An 18088-nucleotide genomic window follows, 5' to 3' on the forward strand; every position below is an offset into this window, starting at 1 on the left:
TCAGACGACACAGTAGCGAACTTCCTCCTCTGTGAGAATATCTCTGTGAAAATCAATCATTCTTTACTCTCAGATGACACAGTGGAGAACTTCCTCCTCTATGAGAATCAATCACTCTTTACTACTTCTCATGAAGTTCTGATTATCTTCAGAAAAAACCTTTACCCTCTGTTCGCCCTATTTGGGGAAATTTCAGCATGAACATAGAAAAATCAGGGCCAAAATTTCTTTTACGGCAATATATTAAGAAAAAAAAAAGTAAAGATGAAAAGCCTTTAAGGATCTAGTGAGAAATTAATGCTCCTTTTTTTTGTAGAATTTGTATAATGTGTTTTTGTACAATTTAGTTTTAAAATGAATTACGCAAAAAAAAAGATTCCTTGAAACCTTTTCTATTTACAGAAGGCTTTTAAAATAGCTGCTTAATATTGAATCTCTTAATTTCTGTTATATTTGTATGTGATAAGTAAACTATTAATAGGACTAATTGACTGGTGTAACTATCATAGGCAGCGCAATCGCGCTGCCTAAGTAAAGAACGATGCTGGCACAAAGTATTATTATTTTTTTTCCTTTAGACCAGGACACTTCGTATCAAAGGAGCTGTCGTAGAAACTAGGAAAAGGGCTCATTCGATTGGAAATTGGAGTGGCTAGTGCCCTTTTTAATAGTCGAAAGCGATTGGAAGGCAACTAACACCCCTTCCACTCCCACCATTTCCCCAAACACATCCAATCAAAGTTTTGAGGTAGCCATTTTGTTCAGCGTAGTTGATTTCCAGCCTCAGGGCAAGGGTTGTAAGTTATGCCCTGGGTCATATAAGGTTTTTATAGAAAGATTTGTCCTAGAAAATTCAAAAAGGGCTCATTCGATTGGAGAGTCAAAGGCCTACTGCCTTTTTTAATAGTCGAAAGTAATTGGAAGGCAACTAACCCCCCTCTCACGCCCATTTTTCCCCCAAATATATCCAATCAAAATTTTGAGATAGCCATTTTGATTAACGCAGTTGAAAGTTCTGGAAATTAGGTCTTGGAGGATGACAACTTCCTCACAGCCCTCAGGGCAAGGATTTTAATTTATGGCCTGGGGGAATATAAGGTGTTTATAGAAAGCGCTGTCGCAGAAACTCAAAACTGGCTCATTCGATTGGAAATTGAAATGGTTGCTGCCCTTTTTAGCATTCGAAAGTAATTGGATGGTTTGAGATTTTTATAGTTAAGATCGATGTGGGTGCAATGTATTATTATTTTTATTTTATTTATTTATTTATTTTTATTTTTTGACCAGGGCACTTCGTTTCGAAGGAGTTGTCTTAGGAACTTCGAAAAAGGGCTCATTCGATTGAAAATGGAAAGGGCTAATGCCCTTTTTAATAGTCGAAAGTGATTGAAAGACAACTAATCTCCCTCCCACGCCCACCCTCCCATTTGCCCATTATGTTTAAAAACTAAATGTTGCCTTCAGATTAAATCAGAATGCACTGTGTTAATTCTAATTCCCAATAAGGCATCTCAACAGTATTCCAAGAACGACTGAGGGTATTATGTTCAAACTTTCGGGACTAATTCTACTTTTAAAATTTAACCAAATCAAAATAGCGTAAATGTATCCAAGCCATCAAAGAAAGTAAACAGATTTTTTTGCGAATGGTATCAAGTTTCCTATTTCAGGTCAACTAGAGGAGGTGTGAAACTAAATTAAACACTACTATTTGTGTCCAGATTTTTAAAAGGCTGTATGTTGTTAAAAATTGCTAAAAAAAAATTTCAGCTTAAAAATAGCATGGCAAACTATAAAGTTTTAAAAAAAACGAAAAGATTTAAAGCATTATTTTCTTTTTCCCTGAAAAGACTATATCAATATAAACCAAAACGAACAGAAATTACAATAAATAACCGAGTCAAACTCAAAACGAGCAGAACACGAGTAGGGCTCAAATACTCTATGCCTTCCCAAGGCCAGAACTTAATTTGCACTTTACTGAAAAAAAATACAAATGAATGTGCATTGTCAGTTTAATATACATATACTGATATTTAGGAATCAAAATGTTAATATTATTTAATTTATTAAAGTTATAAAAGTAAAAACATTTATATTTTTTTCAGTAAAGTGCAAATTATGTTCTGGCCTTGGGAAGACAGGGATTTCGAGCCCTACTCATGTTAATTTCTGCTCATTTTGACTTTGACTCGGTTATTTATTGTAATTTCTGTTCGTTTTGTGTTTCATTTATTTATCGATGCTGATTTGTGGTAGTTTCACGCTTGGTAGATTATTTGATTTTGCTCATTTTTGCTTTAATAGAGTTCTTTACTTTTCTTTGAAAAACTTATTTTGTGGAAAAAGTTTTTTTTAATTAATGACAACAAATTGTAATCCATGTATTAGTCACTAATGTAATAAAATGAAATATCATATATTGCTCTCATTGAGTAGCTGCTGAAATATCTATGAATATTCAGTTTTGGAATATGTTGTTATTCATGCAGCGATAAATATTTAGTTTTAGTCATTTTTTAGCATGAACACTATACTAGGTAAAAAAAACCTGACTGGATACACTTTAATTGTAAACCTTGCAAGGAACAGTGTCTAAGGAAAATACTCGTCATTCGTAAAAAGCGATATGTATTCTGTTTCTTCAACAACATTTCTAAAAAATACCCTTAAACAGCCCTCTATTATGTGCCAGTACTCTGCTAGCAGTGGACGAAAAAGAAAGAGGCCACATAAGTGCTACCTTGTTAAAGGACTTTCCTTGTTGTTAAATTCAGGGGACTGTAAGTTTCCTGTATAGGGCTTTCGACCAAGATGAAGCCATCATCCTTGGAGATTAAAATGAAGATGATTCCATCCTTTGCAAGCTGATTCCATCATCCACTGCATATGTGACCGAAATATCTGGTATTTTTGGTGAATTTCTATCACTGCTTGTGAAACACTGTCTATTAAAAGGATTTTATCCCTATTTGAACTTGTATTTATCGTTAAGGTGATTCCAGTAGTGTACTTCTGTTTCAGTCCATCGCTATTTTAGGGGGGTTTTCATGCTATTTAAATCCCCATAAACTTTTTTTCAAAACAACATTTTACCATTAAGACCAATTTAGATTACAGTTACCATTCATGAATGAGCTAGAAATGGCGATCTTTTCTCAATTGCCAGTTTTTTTTAGCGTGTTTTTTTAATTTTCGGTTACTATGGACCGGGGTTCGTGCTTTACTAGGTAGCACCTACCGCTGCATCCATGATTATTAATCTGTTTTGTGCTCTAGGAACGGAAAGGCTATCAAACTAATTATCAAGACCGAAGGAGAGGCAGGAAAAGAATTTGTCTATCCCAAAGAAGTAGTTCTGCCAGGATCTTCGTCAGCTCTCAACATCGAGCCAGATACGGCCAGTATCTATATTGGAGGCTATCCAGAAACTGCTAAAATACAGCCGGGTGTTCGCTATTCGTCATTTGAGGGTGAAATAGAGGAATTTTCTGTCAACGATAAACCAATTGGCTTATGGAACTTCAAAGATGCTGCTGGGTTAGATGGGGCTCTTGAACGGTAGGCTTAAATTAGTTGTATTTTGTTTTTGGGGTATCCTCTCATAAGTAATTTTCTTTTCATGTGAATGCAGAATGGGTAGTAATTACTGGTATAGTGATACTGGTAGCAGCGGTGGCCGCCCTCGCAAATGTGCCGAAGCTTTAGTTAGTTGGTACTCGGGTCTTCAGTCCTCGTAATGACCCTAACTTCTTCTGGCTTCCTTCAACTCATATATATATATATATATATATATATATATATATATATATATATATATATATATATATATATATATATATATATATATATATATATATATATATATATATATATATATATATTGGTTAAATAAGAAATAATAACCTTTATTTGTAGGTTAAAATGCTTTAATTTTAGCTAACATTCTTTGAAGGTTTTTAAGAAGTTAAAAATGAGTTAAAAATGATTTTAAAAGTTGTATACCGATGAAAGGAAATACGAAAATCTGATTGGTAGAAAGATACTGCGAATTATAAAGTAAATTTTATTATTCTAGCGTTGTCTTGTAGTTCTTTATATAGCTCAGAGATACATCTGGTGGAACGATGGGGGGATATAGCCCAATAATATATTCCTTTGTTGCCTCACATCCCGTGATGGATCTTGCAACGGGCGGTTCTAGTCTTGGTCTGATGGAATCGACTTTTGACTGAGCTTTTACAATAAAATCAAGGATAAATAATTTTGTGAAATGGTTTTAAAATAGGATGACGATGGAAGGAAACATGAAAATCGGATGAAAAATCTGCATTGTTAAAATCTTATTAAATCTTAAAATCTTACATTGCATTGGTAAAATTTCATCGCTAAAATCAAGGATAAATGATTATGGTAAATCCTTTTAGAATACGATTACAATGGAAGGAAACATGAAAATCGGATAGAAAATCTGCATATTATAAAGTAAGAATTCCATTGTTTTCGTGTCTTCCTTAAGTTTTGTATGTATCCTAGGACTATATGTGGAGCCAGTTGGGGGGACGTGCATTACCAGAATAAGGAATATTATATTTAGAAATAGTGTCAATTGGGGAATCTAATGGTAATGTTTTTTTTTTTTTTTTTTTTTTTTTTTTTTTTTACGAGCTGTAACTCTAAAGTGCTACTAAATGAAGAATATGTATCTAGTTTTTTTAATCTAATTTTTTTTAGGGGAAACTGATTACAGTTCTTTTTCTCTTTCAGAGACAAGCTTAAGGAGTTAAATATTGCAACTGGATATCGCTTCGATTCAGATAGCTACGTCGTATTATCAGGCACTCAATATAGAGTTAGGGGACGTATGAATATTCAACTCAGATTTAAAACCTTTGCTGACGATGGACTACTTTTCCTCTGTGGTAATAGAAGTGAATTCCTTTCCTTGGATATACAAAATGGAAAAGTCCGATTCCAGGTAAAAATCTAGCGATGGAGTTTAATTTTACACATACAAAAGGATATATGTCAGTCACAATCACAAAATCTAAGCTTCTGAAGCAAATTTGACATCATTGAGAAATCTTTTGGAGATTTTTTGTACAAAGACGAATGGATTTTATTTTCACAAATTTGTTGTAAATCACGCGAAGTGATGTTGACTAATTCTATAGGCATTTATATAATTTACAATTTATAAATAATAATTTAATGAAAATATGGAGAAATAAGCTAAGAATCTTGAATTTTTAGTCTATAACAACAGCATGCTATATAGAAGAGTTTATCTAACTTGTATTATCTAAATGACAAAGCTTTTTATATCATTACGATATTGTTATACTGCGCTTTTTGCTTCAACAAAACAGTGTTTGATTTAATATATTTTATTCACAAAAATAAAGCAAAAAAAACTGAAAAATTAACGAAACATATAAGGGCAGTAATGATTCAAATAGGAGTACACAATAGCCATAATTATACGAATGGGATTATCTTTACGTGCAAAGATAACACAAATAAGACCAATCTTCATTTTTATACAAAATTTGAAAATCTCACGAATTTGTTGCTTCCTGAAAATTCGTTTTTTTTTTCAATGATTTTCCGAAAAAAGATTTTCAAAGAAAAGTGAAGAGCTATATTAAAACCTAAATCAAGCAGAAATTAACTCATAAAATAAGTTAAACTTAAAATGAACAAAAACTATTATGAATGCATAAATGAAATCTAAAGCGAACAGAAATCCAAATGAATGATAACCTAAAATTAAAAGTTACAGATACTGCTATGGATGAATCCTTACGTAGAAACTAGAATGAATAATAATCATGTCAAATTTTAAAACCTAACCAAACTTATTTACGAGCAAGCCTTATTTGATAGCTTTAAGCACTATTATCACTTTAATTTTCTACGAATAAAAATTTTCTGTTTAAAAACGTTTCTGTACTAATTTCTGTTTGTTTTAATTTGACTTAGTTTAGAGATTGGTTAGTTCTTAAAATATTTATAAAGTTTCTTTAGTTTTTCTCCTTAAGAACTAAGATTTTGGGTTACAATTTAAATCTCAATCAAATTTGGATGTGCAGTCAAAATTTTCGATCAACCATAGTTTTTTGAAGCAATGTTTTAATGATATTTTTACTGATATTTTAATTATATTTTGAGGATATTTTAATATTCGGATGGATGGGAAGGAGAATTTTTAATCTTAGAGAAATTTACACACAAATCATCCGCTATTTTATTACAGGAATTCTTTCGTATTTTGTTATGTTGCAATTGTCACTTCGTTTATATATACATATCGAGATGTCTTTAAAAAAGGGTTATGTTTTGTTCTTTTAAAAAAGACAAGATCAGAAGTCAGGTGTCATTACACCGGATATATTATCTAACATTTTGTTATCATTGAGATACCCTTTGCCCCGGATCCGGGATTTTTTTTTTGTGCTATAGATAGATACGACCCAAGTTTTCTTTCCAAGTGTTACTTAAGTAATTTTTCTTTCCATACGCCAAAAATTTCAAACTAATCAGGGAAAAACAATGCTTGGCCCATTTTGAAGTGTCGTGAATCGTCACGACCAATTTTTTTCAGTGAACATTTCTCGTTTAGAATTTTTATTACCAATATACATGCCCAATAAGTTACAATATAGTGTGTTTTACTTTACCTCCACCCCCCTTGCCTCAAACCAAATTTTAAGGTCCACTTAGTCACCCTCACCCCTTGAAAGGTTCAAGTTGGTCCCCCCAAGCCGCTTCTGCAATATTGCATATGCGCTATTTTGATAACCTAGGCACAGATAGTTTCTTTTGACTTACATTGTTACCTTATTAATAGATTTTAGTCCCAAAAAGGCTTAGGTGACCAAACTTTTAAATGCATCGAAGATGAATGTTTGGCCCCCAGCCCAGTCGAAGATAGAGGTCTACTTACCAACTCCCAACGCTCCCTGAAAGATTTTACCTGATCTCCCAAACCTTCCTGGAGATGTTCCAGATACAATTTTTTGCTAGCCGGGGTACATGTAGTATCTTGTGATTTACCTCGCTACTTAACTGTGAATAGATTTTAAATTCCATAGAGGCTTATAGTGCAAAACGGTTAGGTTGGAAGTGGACAAAGAATTGTTGTCCCCTCACACCTAAAATTTGAAGTCTCCGTGCCCCGCCATACCCTGCCTGAAAGTTTCAATCCTTAAAGTTCACTTACCCCTTCGAGTTTCATCTTTACCTCGTATAATCTAAGAATCTACTAGAATCACCTAAAATCAAATAAAATCTAAAGCCAAGAAATAAAAACAACAATTATCTATATTCATAATTGTCGCTACTGTGACTGATTGCCGCAGAAGCTAAATAGAGTTGCTTCAATGAGAACACTAAAGCGACTGATTTCTTACTGTCAAGCTGCTCATTTACTTGATACAAAGTATATACCGGCGTCAATCCAATATTAGTCATCCAAATGCTATACGTAATTAGGAATATCGAATCTCCTAGTTTTGTATCTGGTAGAATTTTAATTAACCTATATTTCTGTCCACTTGTAGTATAATCTTGGATCTGGTCCTGTCATAATAGAATCTTCAGATGCTTATAATGATGGTGAATGGCATGTACTTGAAGCCAGTAGAGCGAAAAGGAATGGATTGCTTAAGGTATTCACGTATCTAATTTTACGGATTGGTTTAAAGCTTAAATATTATCTTCGCTTACGTCTAATTGAAAGTGCTGTTGAGTGCTACTATTTTACTTACGAATAAGGACTAAACCAGATGAACTTGACTACTGTTGAGGTGAGATGTCGTCATCTGACTAAGAACTCTGACTAAAATAAAATAAAAACTCCAAATTCTATTAACAGAGAAATTTATTCAAGCAAACAAAGGGATCTAAAATCTAAGCTGCTTGACTATCCAACTGTAAAAAGTTACCAAAATTTACCATCTACTTTTACCCAGCTCATTACAAAAGAAAGCATTTGAACATTTGCTTTTCTGTTTTTCTGACATGGCATTCTTATTGGTTAGCCAAGTATTTCGTTGTATAGTTACCTCAGGATAATTTTCTTTTGCTTATGTTGTTTAAGAATTTTTAGTAGTTTTACTGCATTTATTTTGACATAAATGTGGTAGTTATCGATCACTTTTGCAAGCAAACTTATTTTCTGCTGTAAGGGTCTTATGAAACCACACACTGACCCAGTAACAATCTCTCTTAAAATAAATATCAAACATAAATTTTAAATGGAAAACATAATTGTATAGTTGTTTGGTTAATGTTCTATAAGAAGTTTTAATACATTTACTGTGTTTATTTTGACATACATGTGATAGTTACTAGCCATTATAGTCAGCAAGCCTATTTTCTGCTCTAAGGGCCTTATTATGAAACCACACACTGACCCAGTAACATTTTATCTATCTTAAAATAAATATCAAACATAAATTTTAAATGGAAAACAGTATTATATAGTTGTTTGGTTAATGTTCTATATAAAGTTTTAATACATTTACTATGTTTATTTTGACATACATGTGATAGTAACTTGCCATTATATTCAGCAAGTTTATTTTCTGCTTTAAGGGTCTTATTATAAAACCGCACACTGACCCAGTAACATTTTATCTCTTTTAAGTTAAATATCAAACATAACTTTTAAATGAAAAACGATATTGTGTAGTTGTTCTATAAGAAGTTTTAATACATTTAGTGTGTATATTTTGACATACATGTGATAGTTACTAGCCATTATAGTCAGCAAGCTTATTTTCTGCTTTAAGGGTCTTATTATGAAACCACACACTGATCCAGTAACATTTTATCTCTCTTAGAATAAATATCAAACATAATTTTTAAACGGAAAACAATATTGTATAGTTGTTAGGTTAATGTTCTATAAGAAGTTTTAATACATTTACTGTGTTTATTTTGACATACATGTGATAGTTACTAGCCATTATAGTCAGCAAGCTTGTTTTTTGCTTTAAGAATCTTAATATGAAACCACGCACTGACTCGATATACCATTTTATCTTTTTTGAAATTAATGTTTTAAGAAATGAATGTTGAATTTTAAAGGGAAAAATATATTGTACTGTTATTTAGTCGATGTAATTAAATTAGAATACTGCCATCTAATCTAAAAATAGGGGTATCCAAGTCGAACAAAAATTACAATCTACTTTTCTGATCATTAAAATAATAAGTTCTTTTTTTCTTCCAAAGTCTAAACTGGACCGTTTCTTACTTTTACTACTTTTACCCGTATTTGTTTAATTTCTGATGCATCGATTGTCCTAAAATGTTGCTTGGGTGTATATTTCAATGGGTCTAAACTCAAATATTACTAAAAGTAACATTAAAAGATCAAACAAAACTGTTATTTCAACTAAATAATGATCGAGGCTATCCTGGTTGTCTTTTCTTATACATTGCATGTGCTGGTTTATTTTCAGTTGGGATGAAATGGTTCCAAATAAAAGTTTTGAAAATACCACGCTGAAAATATCATTGTCTATTAAGGTGGATTTTTCTGTGGAACGAGTTTTCCGTTTCTTCTTATGGTGAGAAAATGGATATATTTTTCTGCTTTTGTTGTTACCTATTTTGGGTATTTCAAGCGTTTTCTAATGTAGTTACTCTAGTCATATATTTTTGCTGGACTGTCTGTTTTTTTCTTGTGTAAGAAGAGTTCATAAGAAAACTACAAATATCCCAAATAAATATCTTTAAAAATTATGAAAGAAATACTATTTCTAAAAAAAAAAGAAAAATCCGATCAGACATCTGAGCTCGCGTTAATAGTTGTTTTAGAAATTCATTAAATTTTTTGGGTATTCTTTGAAAAATAAATAGTAATAATAACTTTGAACAACCAACTTAGAAAACTTGAAAACCTCTAGAAAAGCTGCTGTTGGCCGCTTCAAAATTTCTGAATGTTGGCCACATAAAACATGTTACGATACATTTCGAGTCAGCAAGAGAAGTTGAAAGGGGTCACTTATTATTTTTTTAGATGAATGTTTTTTTTTCTGTTTTTTTTGTGTGTGTGTGTGTGTATGTTATTGTTTTCTTAGTAGTATATTGTATAGCCAAACCTAATTTATTTCAGATCGATGGTCAAATAGTTAGCGAAGGAGCGTCTCCAGGACAGCAAGAGGAACTCTCAGTGTCCGAATTCTTTTATGTCGGTGGCTATTTAGGTATTCACCAGTATGACTCTGTTTCAAAGCGTAGTTTTGACGGGTGCATTGATGATGTTGTTATTACTGGAGCAAACGTGGACCTTAGTCAAAATCTTCAATCATATAATGTTCTTCCGGGATGTCCTGATAAGGTATGATTCTTTTCTACAAATAAACTCAGAGTAATCTACTAGTCAGTGGCACTTAAAGATATGGTTCGGAATTTACAATAAAGTTAGTTTTCATTTATGCTCTGCTAATTCAAAAAAAAAATATACCATTTTGCAATTTGCACCCACTGAAAGTTTAGAAAGTTTAATATTTGTCAACGAATATTATTACCATCTAATTCATAACTTGCCCCGGAAAAAACGTTCCTATTGAACCACTTGCCGGCGACTGCTAAAACCTCCCAAAATGTCCTTAACTTACGGTAGTTTATCGATAATTGATGGTGAAAAAATTGAAATACAAGTTGATCGAACACTTCCAGGTACAATAATACAATAAGGTATGGTATGGCTTAGGGTATGGAAGATAAAACGGCTAATGATTTCAGGGAGTTTTTTTTTCACAGAACTTAAAATTGATTTTCTGTATTTTGTAGATAAATCGTTAAAGCTATGCCTGTTTTATTGCTTCCGCAATTTTCTGGCCCTTCCCCCTTACCTCTTATAATAATATTTTTCTAACCAAAAAGGGAGAGAATGGGAAGATATTAGAAACTTCTTTATTTCGTGACACATAAAAAGGAAATAAAAACAAGATATTAAATACTTGCTTTCTATTTGCTATTATTTGAATGACAAAAAGGAAAAAGGAGTAGCCTACTTAGAGGTTCTACTTCTTCTTCTTTTGTTTTTTTATTATTATTATTGGGCCAATTGAGACCTTGCTCACTAATTCTTTATACAGGACTTCGGGATAAGTTAATGTGATGTTTTTTTCCTAAAAGTGAATTTGCTATGTTACAGATAAATGAAAAGAAATGAAAACAAAGAAATGCTTTCGTGCTTAAAATCTTTCATATATGAGTTACCTATGACAAAATAAAATATTTTTTGACTAGATAGGACATCCGTTCACTTTCACTTGATTATTTTTTATTGTGTTTTTTTTTTCAAAGTCACTGCTTATCAAAGTCTGGTTAAAATGAAATCTGCTCACTTTGTGTTTGTGTTCGAAATTTGTTGCTCAAATCATGTGTCCTTTAGGTCGCCAGTGTTATATCCTTCCCTGAGAATTCAGATGGTTTTGTATCCGTTCCTGGTGTCAATCTAGAATCTTTCGTTGAAGTCAACTTAAAACTGAGAAGTAACGAAAAAGATGGCGTTCTTTTCTATATTGCTGATGAAGATCAGTCAAATTCAATTAGTTTGGCAATTGTAGATGGTGCTCTCGTTCTCCGCTCTGGTGGCGGGGAAGTTTCAACTCCAGTGAAGTATGCAGACGATAGTTGGCATGTAGTGACAGTAACACGGGATCATGGGCAGCTTAGACTTGATATCGATGATTATGATACGTTTACGTAAGTTATGAAATATACTTCTATAAATTTTAAAGATTTATGGTGAATGTAAATTTGATGCAGGAATTAAATGTTTTTAGTAAAAACTCTTCAGGGCTTCACAAAAGGTCCTTATCATGCCTTTGTGAATTAAAGGAAACTCGACATCTAAATTGGTCTTAAGGGAATTTCCTTAATGTTTACATATTGCTTACGGGGTTCCCCAAGTAACTTCATTTAATTGAAGGTAAATAGTGAGAGAAACAAAGAAGAAGAATGGGGGAAGAATTCTCTTTTAAAACCTACACCTTTTACACAAAGCTTCATGTAGATCTTTGTTGTCCAAATTTTATGCCCTACCCTGTCCAATTTTTTATGATCCTCCCCCCCCCCGGAAATTTTGTACTACTTGTAAAAACCGTAACAAAAATGCATAAAAATATTTTTATGCATTAATTTTTTTGTTGGTAAAAAAAGGAAAAAATACCCCCCCCCCCCCACCCAACAAAAATCTCAGATACGCCCTTGCCTCCACCTCTCTTTTTTAACCTTTGTTAAAAACTTATTTGTTGAAGAGCGGACATACGTATTTTACATGAGGCCTAATATGCCAGATAACCTAAATAATCATAGATCGGCTTCCCTAAATTATTTATTTGAACTCATACGAGCCGTATATTCCAGTCTGGAAGCCATGATTGACTACCAAAAAAGGTAAACGAAACTAATTAAATCAGAGCCTATAATTCTAAATGCTAAATATTTAAATGAATACAAATGTCTTGTTTAATGCACAGTATGTTAACGATTAATGCACACTATCCTAACCCATCACCCTGTAACAATGTTGTCACTCTGAAATGTAAATAGTTCGTAAAATTGCAATGCATAATGCCAACATGACTAAAATCAATTAAAAAGTATGACTAAAATCAATAAAACTACTGAAAAATATGAAACACTGGCATAACTTAGATCCAATTCCATTTATTTTAGGTATAATTTAGTTCTAATTTAAAATCCTTTGTAGTGCCAACATAACTGGTCCACCTCTGCAAGTAACAGCCAATCCTATCTACTTTGGTGGTGTTCCTGAATCAGTCTATACTCCAGATGGTGCTTTAGCAATTAGACAGTCTTATGCTGGCTGTTTGGGAGATGTCACAATTAACGGCAAGATTATCAACTTTGCAGACGCAGCTCAAACTAAGAGTGCCGTCATAGGAAGCTGTGGTGGAAAAGCTCCAGAAGTGCCTCCACCTTCTAGTGGTAACTATCTTTCGTTAAATTAGTAGCTACGGATTTTATAATATTGTGGAGGCCAAGGGAGAACAGGCCATTGGCTATCTCCTGATATTGCTTGGCATTTTTTTAAGCAACCCCTTGGAAGAATATCCCGCCATCTATTCAAGAATCGGAGGATTATTTTTTGATGGCACGTTCTGAAATTTGGCCCCTCCCAGCTTGCAGCTCCTAACAGTAAATTAGTTAAGAAACTTGTCACTAAAATCAACATTAACTCTTTCCTCGTAATCATTTCTTTTTCCTTCTTATGAAATAGACCACAAGTAGTCCCATACCTGATACGTTATTCCAATCATCCCCTGTCCGCAATGGACATTCTCCTAGGTCTCATCTTTTTCTCAATTGTGATTAACAGCCATGCTAAGGAATTTCCTGATGATAGAAATTTCTCGAAGACCCAGCGGTCATTTAAACCTGCTACAAAAATCTGTTGAGCAGCCTTATGAGTATCCTCAGTGATAGTGTGCATGATGCCTCAGACTTAGATATGGAAGTAAACCCTTCTAAATCTGCGATACCGGCAATTTTTTTCCTGCAAATCCCGCCCTATTTTCTTAAATATGTCTCTACTAAAATTTCTTTGGTGTCAGTTAAATTACTTGACGTCACGATTTCTTCTGATTTAGTGGGTTATCTGTATTGAAACTATCAGTTACACAGCTAACGCGCCGGAGTCCTCCTCTAGCTCTCAAATAAACTTGGCATCCTTCCTTCTTATTAGTGATTTACTCTTCCTTTGTCCAACCTCATCTTAAATAAGCCTGTCCAGTTTAGCACCCTGCCATCTCATGGGAAGGGTCAGATAAAATTAAATCCATCCAGAAAAGAGCCCTGTGAATAATTTTCAAGGATTTTGAAGTTCCATCTCAAACTGTTCGTGGTAGCGAACTGTATGGTAATGGTGACTCATGTCAACAGTAATCGAAACTCTAAAAAGCAGAACTTTTCATACCAACAGATACATCAAGAGAATTGGATTTTTATGCTGATTTTGAATATATAAGTTTCATCGAGTTTAGTTTTACCCACGAGCCTGAGAAAATTTACCTTATTTTCGAAAAAAGGAGAAAACACCCCCTAAAAGTCATAGAATCTTAATCACGCCATCAGATTCAGCATATCAGAGAACCTTGTTGTAGAGGTTTCAAGCTCCTATCTGTAAAAATGTGCAATTTTGTATTTTTGCCAGGAGAAAGATCACGGCTGCGTGTTTATTTGTTTTTTTGTTTGTTTATTTTCCCCAGGGGTGATCGTATCTACCCAGTGGTCCTAAAATGATGCAAGAGGGCTCATTCGAACGGAAATCAAAAGTTCTAGTGCCTTTTTTAATTAAAAAACAAAAAACAATTAAAAATAGAATCACTTTCCAAAACTGCATTTTGATGTCTTCATACTGAGGTCTTTTCAAGGATATTTAATTTTTCAAGCAAGTCCGATTTCTTACGCCGATTGTCTACTAAGTTCACACTTTTGGCAATTCACACTTTCACACTGTTGGCAGTGTTTTGGGCCTCGCACTTTTGGCAATATTTATACATGTTTATCTTTCGACAAGACATTGTTATTTTATTTTTGTTCTCAGTTCAGGATCGCTAAAGCTATAATGTAAACTGGAAAAATATTTATGGTATGCGAGCAATAATTTTAATTTTTAAATTAAAACTAGAAAAATACCTGAAAATTTGTAAATTAGTTTTATTTTTCGTTAGGTTCTAACTACCCAACGCGGAATTTAATCTGTATTTCCATAAAAAAAAAAATTGTTTTATTTTAGTTTTCAGTTCAGAATCGCTAAAGTTATTATGTAAACTGCAAAAGTATTTATGATATCTCAGCAATAATTTGAATAGTTTAATTCAAACTAGAAAAATACCTGAAAATTTGAAAATTAGTTTTATTTTATGTTAGGTTCTTGGTACTCTACACAGGACTTATATAATGTGTATTTGCATAAAAAACTTCTTTATTATAATGGTTTCACAAGTACGAAAGAAGAAACGTAAGGAGAAGGAAAGATACGAAATTCGAGCTAAGCAGGTTTCTGGCAAAAAGAAAGAGAACTATGAGAAAAACAAGGACGTTTTAAAATTTATTGCCTAACAGAGACGATCACGTCTAATACTAAAAAATATGATAACCCATAACTCCTAAAAATAGAGTCAGATCAAAACAAAACGTACACTATTAGAATCGCATTGTCAAATGCTCCTATACAGGAAACTTGCGTCACTTGGCTTGAATAACAAGGGAAATATATTGGTTTGAAAATCAAAAAAATGGCTGCAACCATTCGGCATCGAGGGCATCTTTTTTTTCCTTTTTTTCCTCAGCTAGATCGGCACTGGAAAATAACAGAGAGCTGTTTAATAGGTTATGTTAGAGGGAGTTGACGTATTTAAAAACCTTTCATAATTAACAACAAGCAAATTTCGGGAACAAAATCACGTTTTTACGAAAAACTGTATTTTCATGTGCAAGACTGATGAATGACCTCATAATCTTAGTCGTAACTATATATCGCGTAAAAATGAATGCGATATAATAATTACATCATTACAAAATCATAGATAATTTCGGAGACCAAACTGCCTTCCCACGACGATAAATAAAAGTTCAAATAGGGATAAAATCCTATTTTATAAAAGACACACCGGATGGAGAAGTTTTACTCAAACAGGGAAAACTTTTGTCCCCTACATTACGGAAAAAATAACGAAACGTCCCGTTAGTTTTTCTTTTATTTTAGCACTTGTACAAGCATTGCCTATATCTTTCATATGTCCGCTCGTTTTCCTTCCTTTTTACATTTTTAATGACCTTTATTTATTTATTTTTAATATTTTAAGGATTTTTTCTTGTTTGTAATATTTTGACGTGTTATGTGCCATACTTATTCATACATTCTATTTTTTTATAAATTCCGTAAAATGACGGTTTTAAATGTTAATCAAGAAATGATTTATTCATTCTGTCAAGATAATTTTGCATTTTTTATCCATTTTTAAGTATATTGTTGCTTTAAACTTGTTTGAAGTTTTTTTCAGCTTTTATTTTTTATCCTGAGATACAACTTTGGTGCTTCAGGGCTTGTAATAGCGATTTTTAAAAATATATATCTTATCTCTTGAGTACAAGACTATCTCTCTTCCATTTATCAGCATATCGAACCAACTGATAAACAATCGCCACATTGACGTTGGAAACATTATTTCTATTATTGGATCCTTTAAACTAAGCGAAACTTGATGAACTATAACAATTTTTTAAATCGGTTCTTTTGTCTAAATCTGTAGTTATCACCTATTAATTTGTTGGCTAATTTAATTGAAATGGAAGCAGCTCATACTTTGTCTTTATTTTAAAGGCTAATTAATGTCGCGACGAAGCCACAAACAAACTATGAACCAAATTTATAAACTAAATAAAAATACTGGAGGGTGGAAGTACATAACTTGTAAAAAATGTTTTGGAAGGTGGTACTGTCATCCAAAAATAGCACTCTTTAATAGTCAGGGGTAATGTAGATTTGGGTACTTGTCAACCCTGATGCTCAAAAAGCTCTCCACTGAAATGTGACTGGTATAAAATTAGGTGTTATATTCTTTTTAGATTTCCAAATACCATTATCTGAAGGGGATGACATCCCAGGTGGAGAAGAACACCTTGGTGAAACAGTCTTAGATTACGAACTCCCTCCACCAGAAAGACCAATAAATCCAGAAGACTCAATAAGAGAAGAAGATAAGACAGAGGAGATTACAAGTGGTACTGTTTCAAGTGTAGAGACTACTACAAAAGTAACTTTTGATGTTACTGAAAAGTTGTCAACTTCAGATAGCTCAAATACGCCCCCATCTTCGCCAAGCTACGAAAAGGAGGGAACAACATTTGACTTTGACTATCCAGTGCTGCCACCTTTGGTAGAAGAAGAGGAAAAATTTAAAAAACCTGAGCCAAAGAAGGAAACTATTCCAATAACAGAAAAACCAATCGTTGATGACAAAGGACCACTGAGAGGTGATGCTGTTCCTGAGTCAGGTTAGTTTCTAAAAATAAAAAATTCTAAATGCGAATAATGTTGATCAATGGTTCTCCGAAAGTCATGCAAAATCTTTTACTTTGATTTAGTAAAATCACTCCCTTTTTGAATGTTTTTTTGTGGACTGTATTTTTTTACATTTATAATGTATTGGATAATATGTTATATTGGAATTTGTATGTAACATACCGAACTACATTGTATAAAATATAATATAATAAATTCAAATTTATTATTAAACTGCATGTAGCGCATAACATCATTCCAAAATCTATAATGACTGTCATTAAGTGTCAATTCAAATTCTGAAGTTTTTAACAATCTTTCTACTCATTTTTTCTAATTTTCTATCATTTTGTCATGTGCTTCAGCAACAAATAATAATTCCAAATCAAAAGGATGTAACTTCTCGTGCTTTGGGGTAAGCCAGAAATTTGTCACTGTTTCATGGACATTTTGCAAGAACGGAGTCATAAGGGTGATTTTTCTTCGAAGATGATTGTAGACAGACGGCGACCGTGACTGGTTATTAATACTTATCAAATCATAATGAATTTTTGGCACTTAAACTGAATTGTATGAATCTGTGACTTAAAGTGGAATCAACAATTGATTGAAATCAATTGTTGCATCTCACGTGATCCAGAAAACCTTCTCTTTTGACATTTTTTATGTTGGATGTTGGACGTTTTGTTTTTTAAAAATGAAACTTTCGATTAGTCTGGATTTCAAACGATGACAAAGGAGATTACAAAAACTGGAAAAAAACTTGGCAAACAGAATAGAAGGAAAACCGAAGAACAATATTCGAATTTTAAAAGAAAACAAGTCCAAAAAATTCTGTTGAAAATTTTTGTGTTGAAATTGATGTTGGTTTGCTTAGCTGTATACAGGTAATGTAGGCATATACTTGAGTGATTTCCGAGTCCGAATGTAATTTTAATATACTAAAAAGACAGTTTCAAGAGATTCTGGACAGTTACTCATTTATTTATATTTTAAGAAAAACGAAGGAAATTCAGATAATTTTATAAGTGC

General features: G+C 32.8%; 1 protein-coding gene across 1 annotated transcript in view; it reads left to right on the forward strand.

Annotated features, from left to right (window-relative positions):
* LanA (laminin subunit alpha) overlaps positions 1–18088 on the forward strand; it is a 217498-nt gene that overhangs the window by 181792 nt on the left and 17618 nt on the right. Inside the window, exons 40-46 of the mRNA XM_089095354.1 lie at positions 3280–3561; positions 4768–4978; positions 7563–7670; positions 10127–10351; positions 11414–11727; positions 12737–12975; positions 16621–17049. Of these exons, the coding sequence (XP_088951480.1) occupies positions 3280–3561; positions 4768–4978; positions 7563–7670; positions 10127–10351; positions 11414–11727; positions 12737–12975; positions 16621–17049 (1808 nt within the window). The remainder of the gene's footprint in view (positions 1–3279; positions 3562–4767; positions 4979–7562; positions 7671–10126; positions 10352–11413; positions 11728–12736; positions 12976–16620; positions 17050–18088) is intronic.

The sequence above is a fragment of the Artemia sp. Qi Xiang Cuo genome, chromosome 10 (genome assembly GCF_049724085.1).
Source record: "Artemia sp. Qi Xiang Cuo chromosome 10, ASM4972408v1, whole genome shotgun sequence".
Taxonomy (NCBI): Eukaryota; Metazoa; Arthropoda; class Branchiopoda; order Anostraca; family Artemiidae; genus Artemia; species Artemia sp. Qi Xiang Cuo.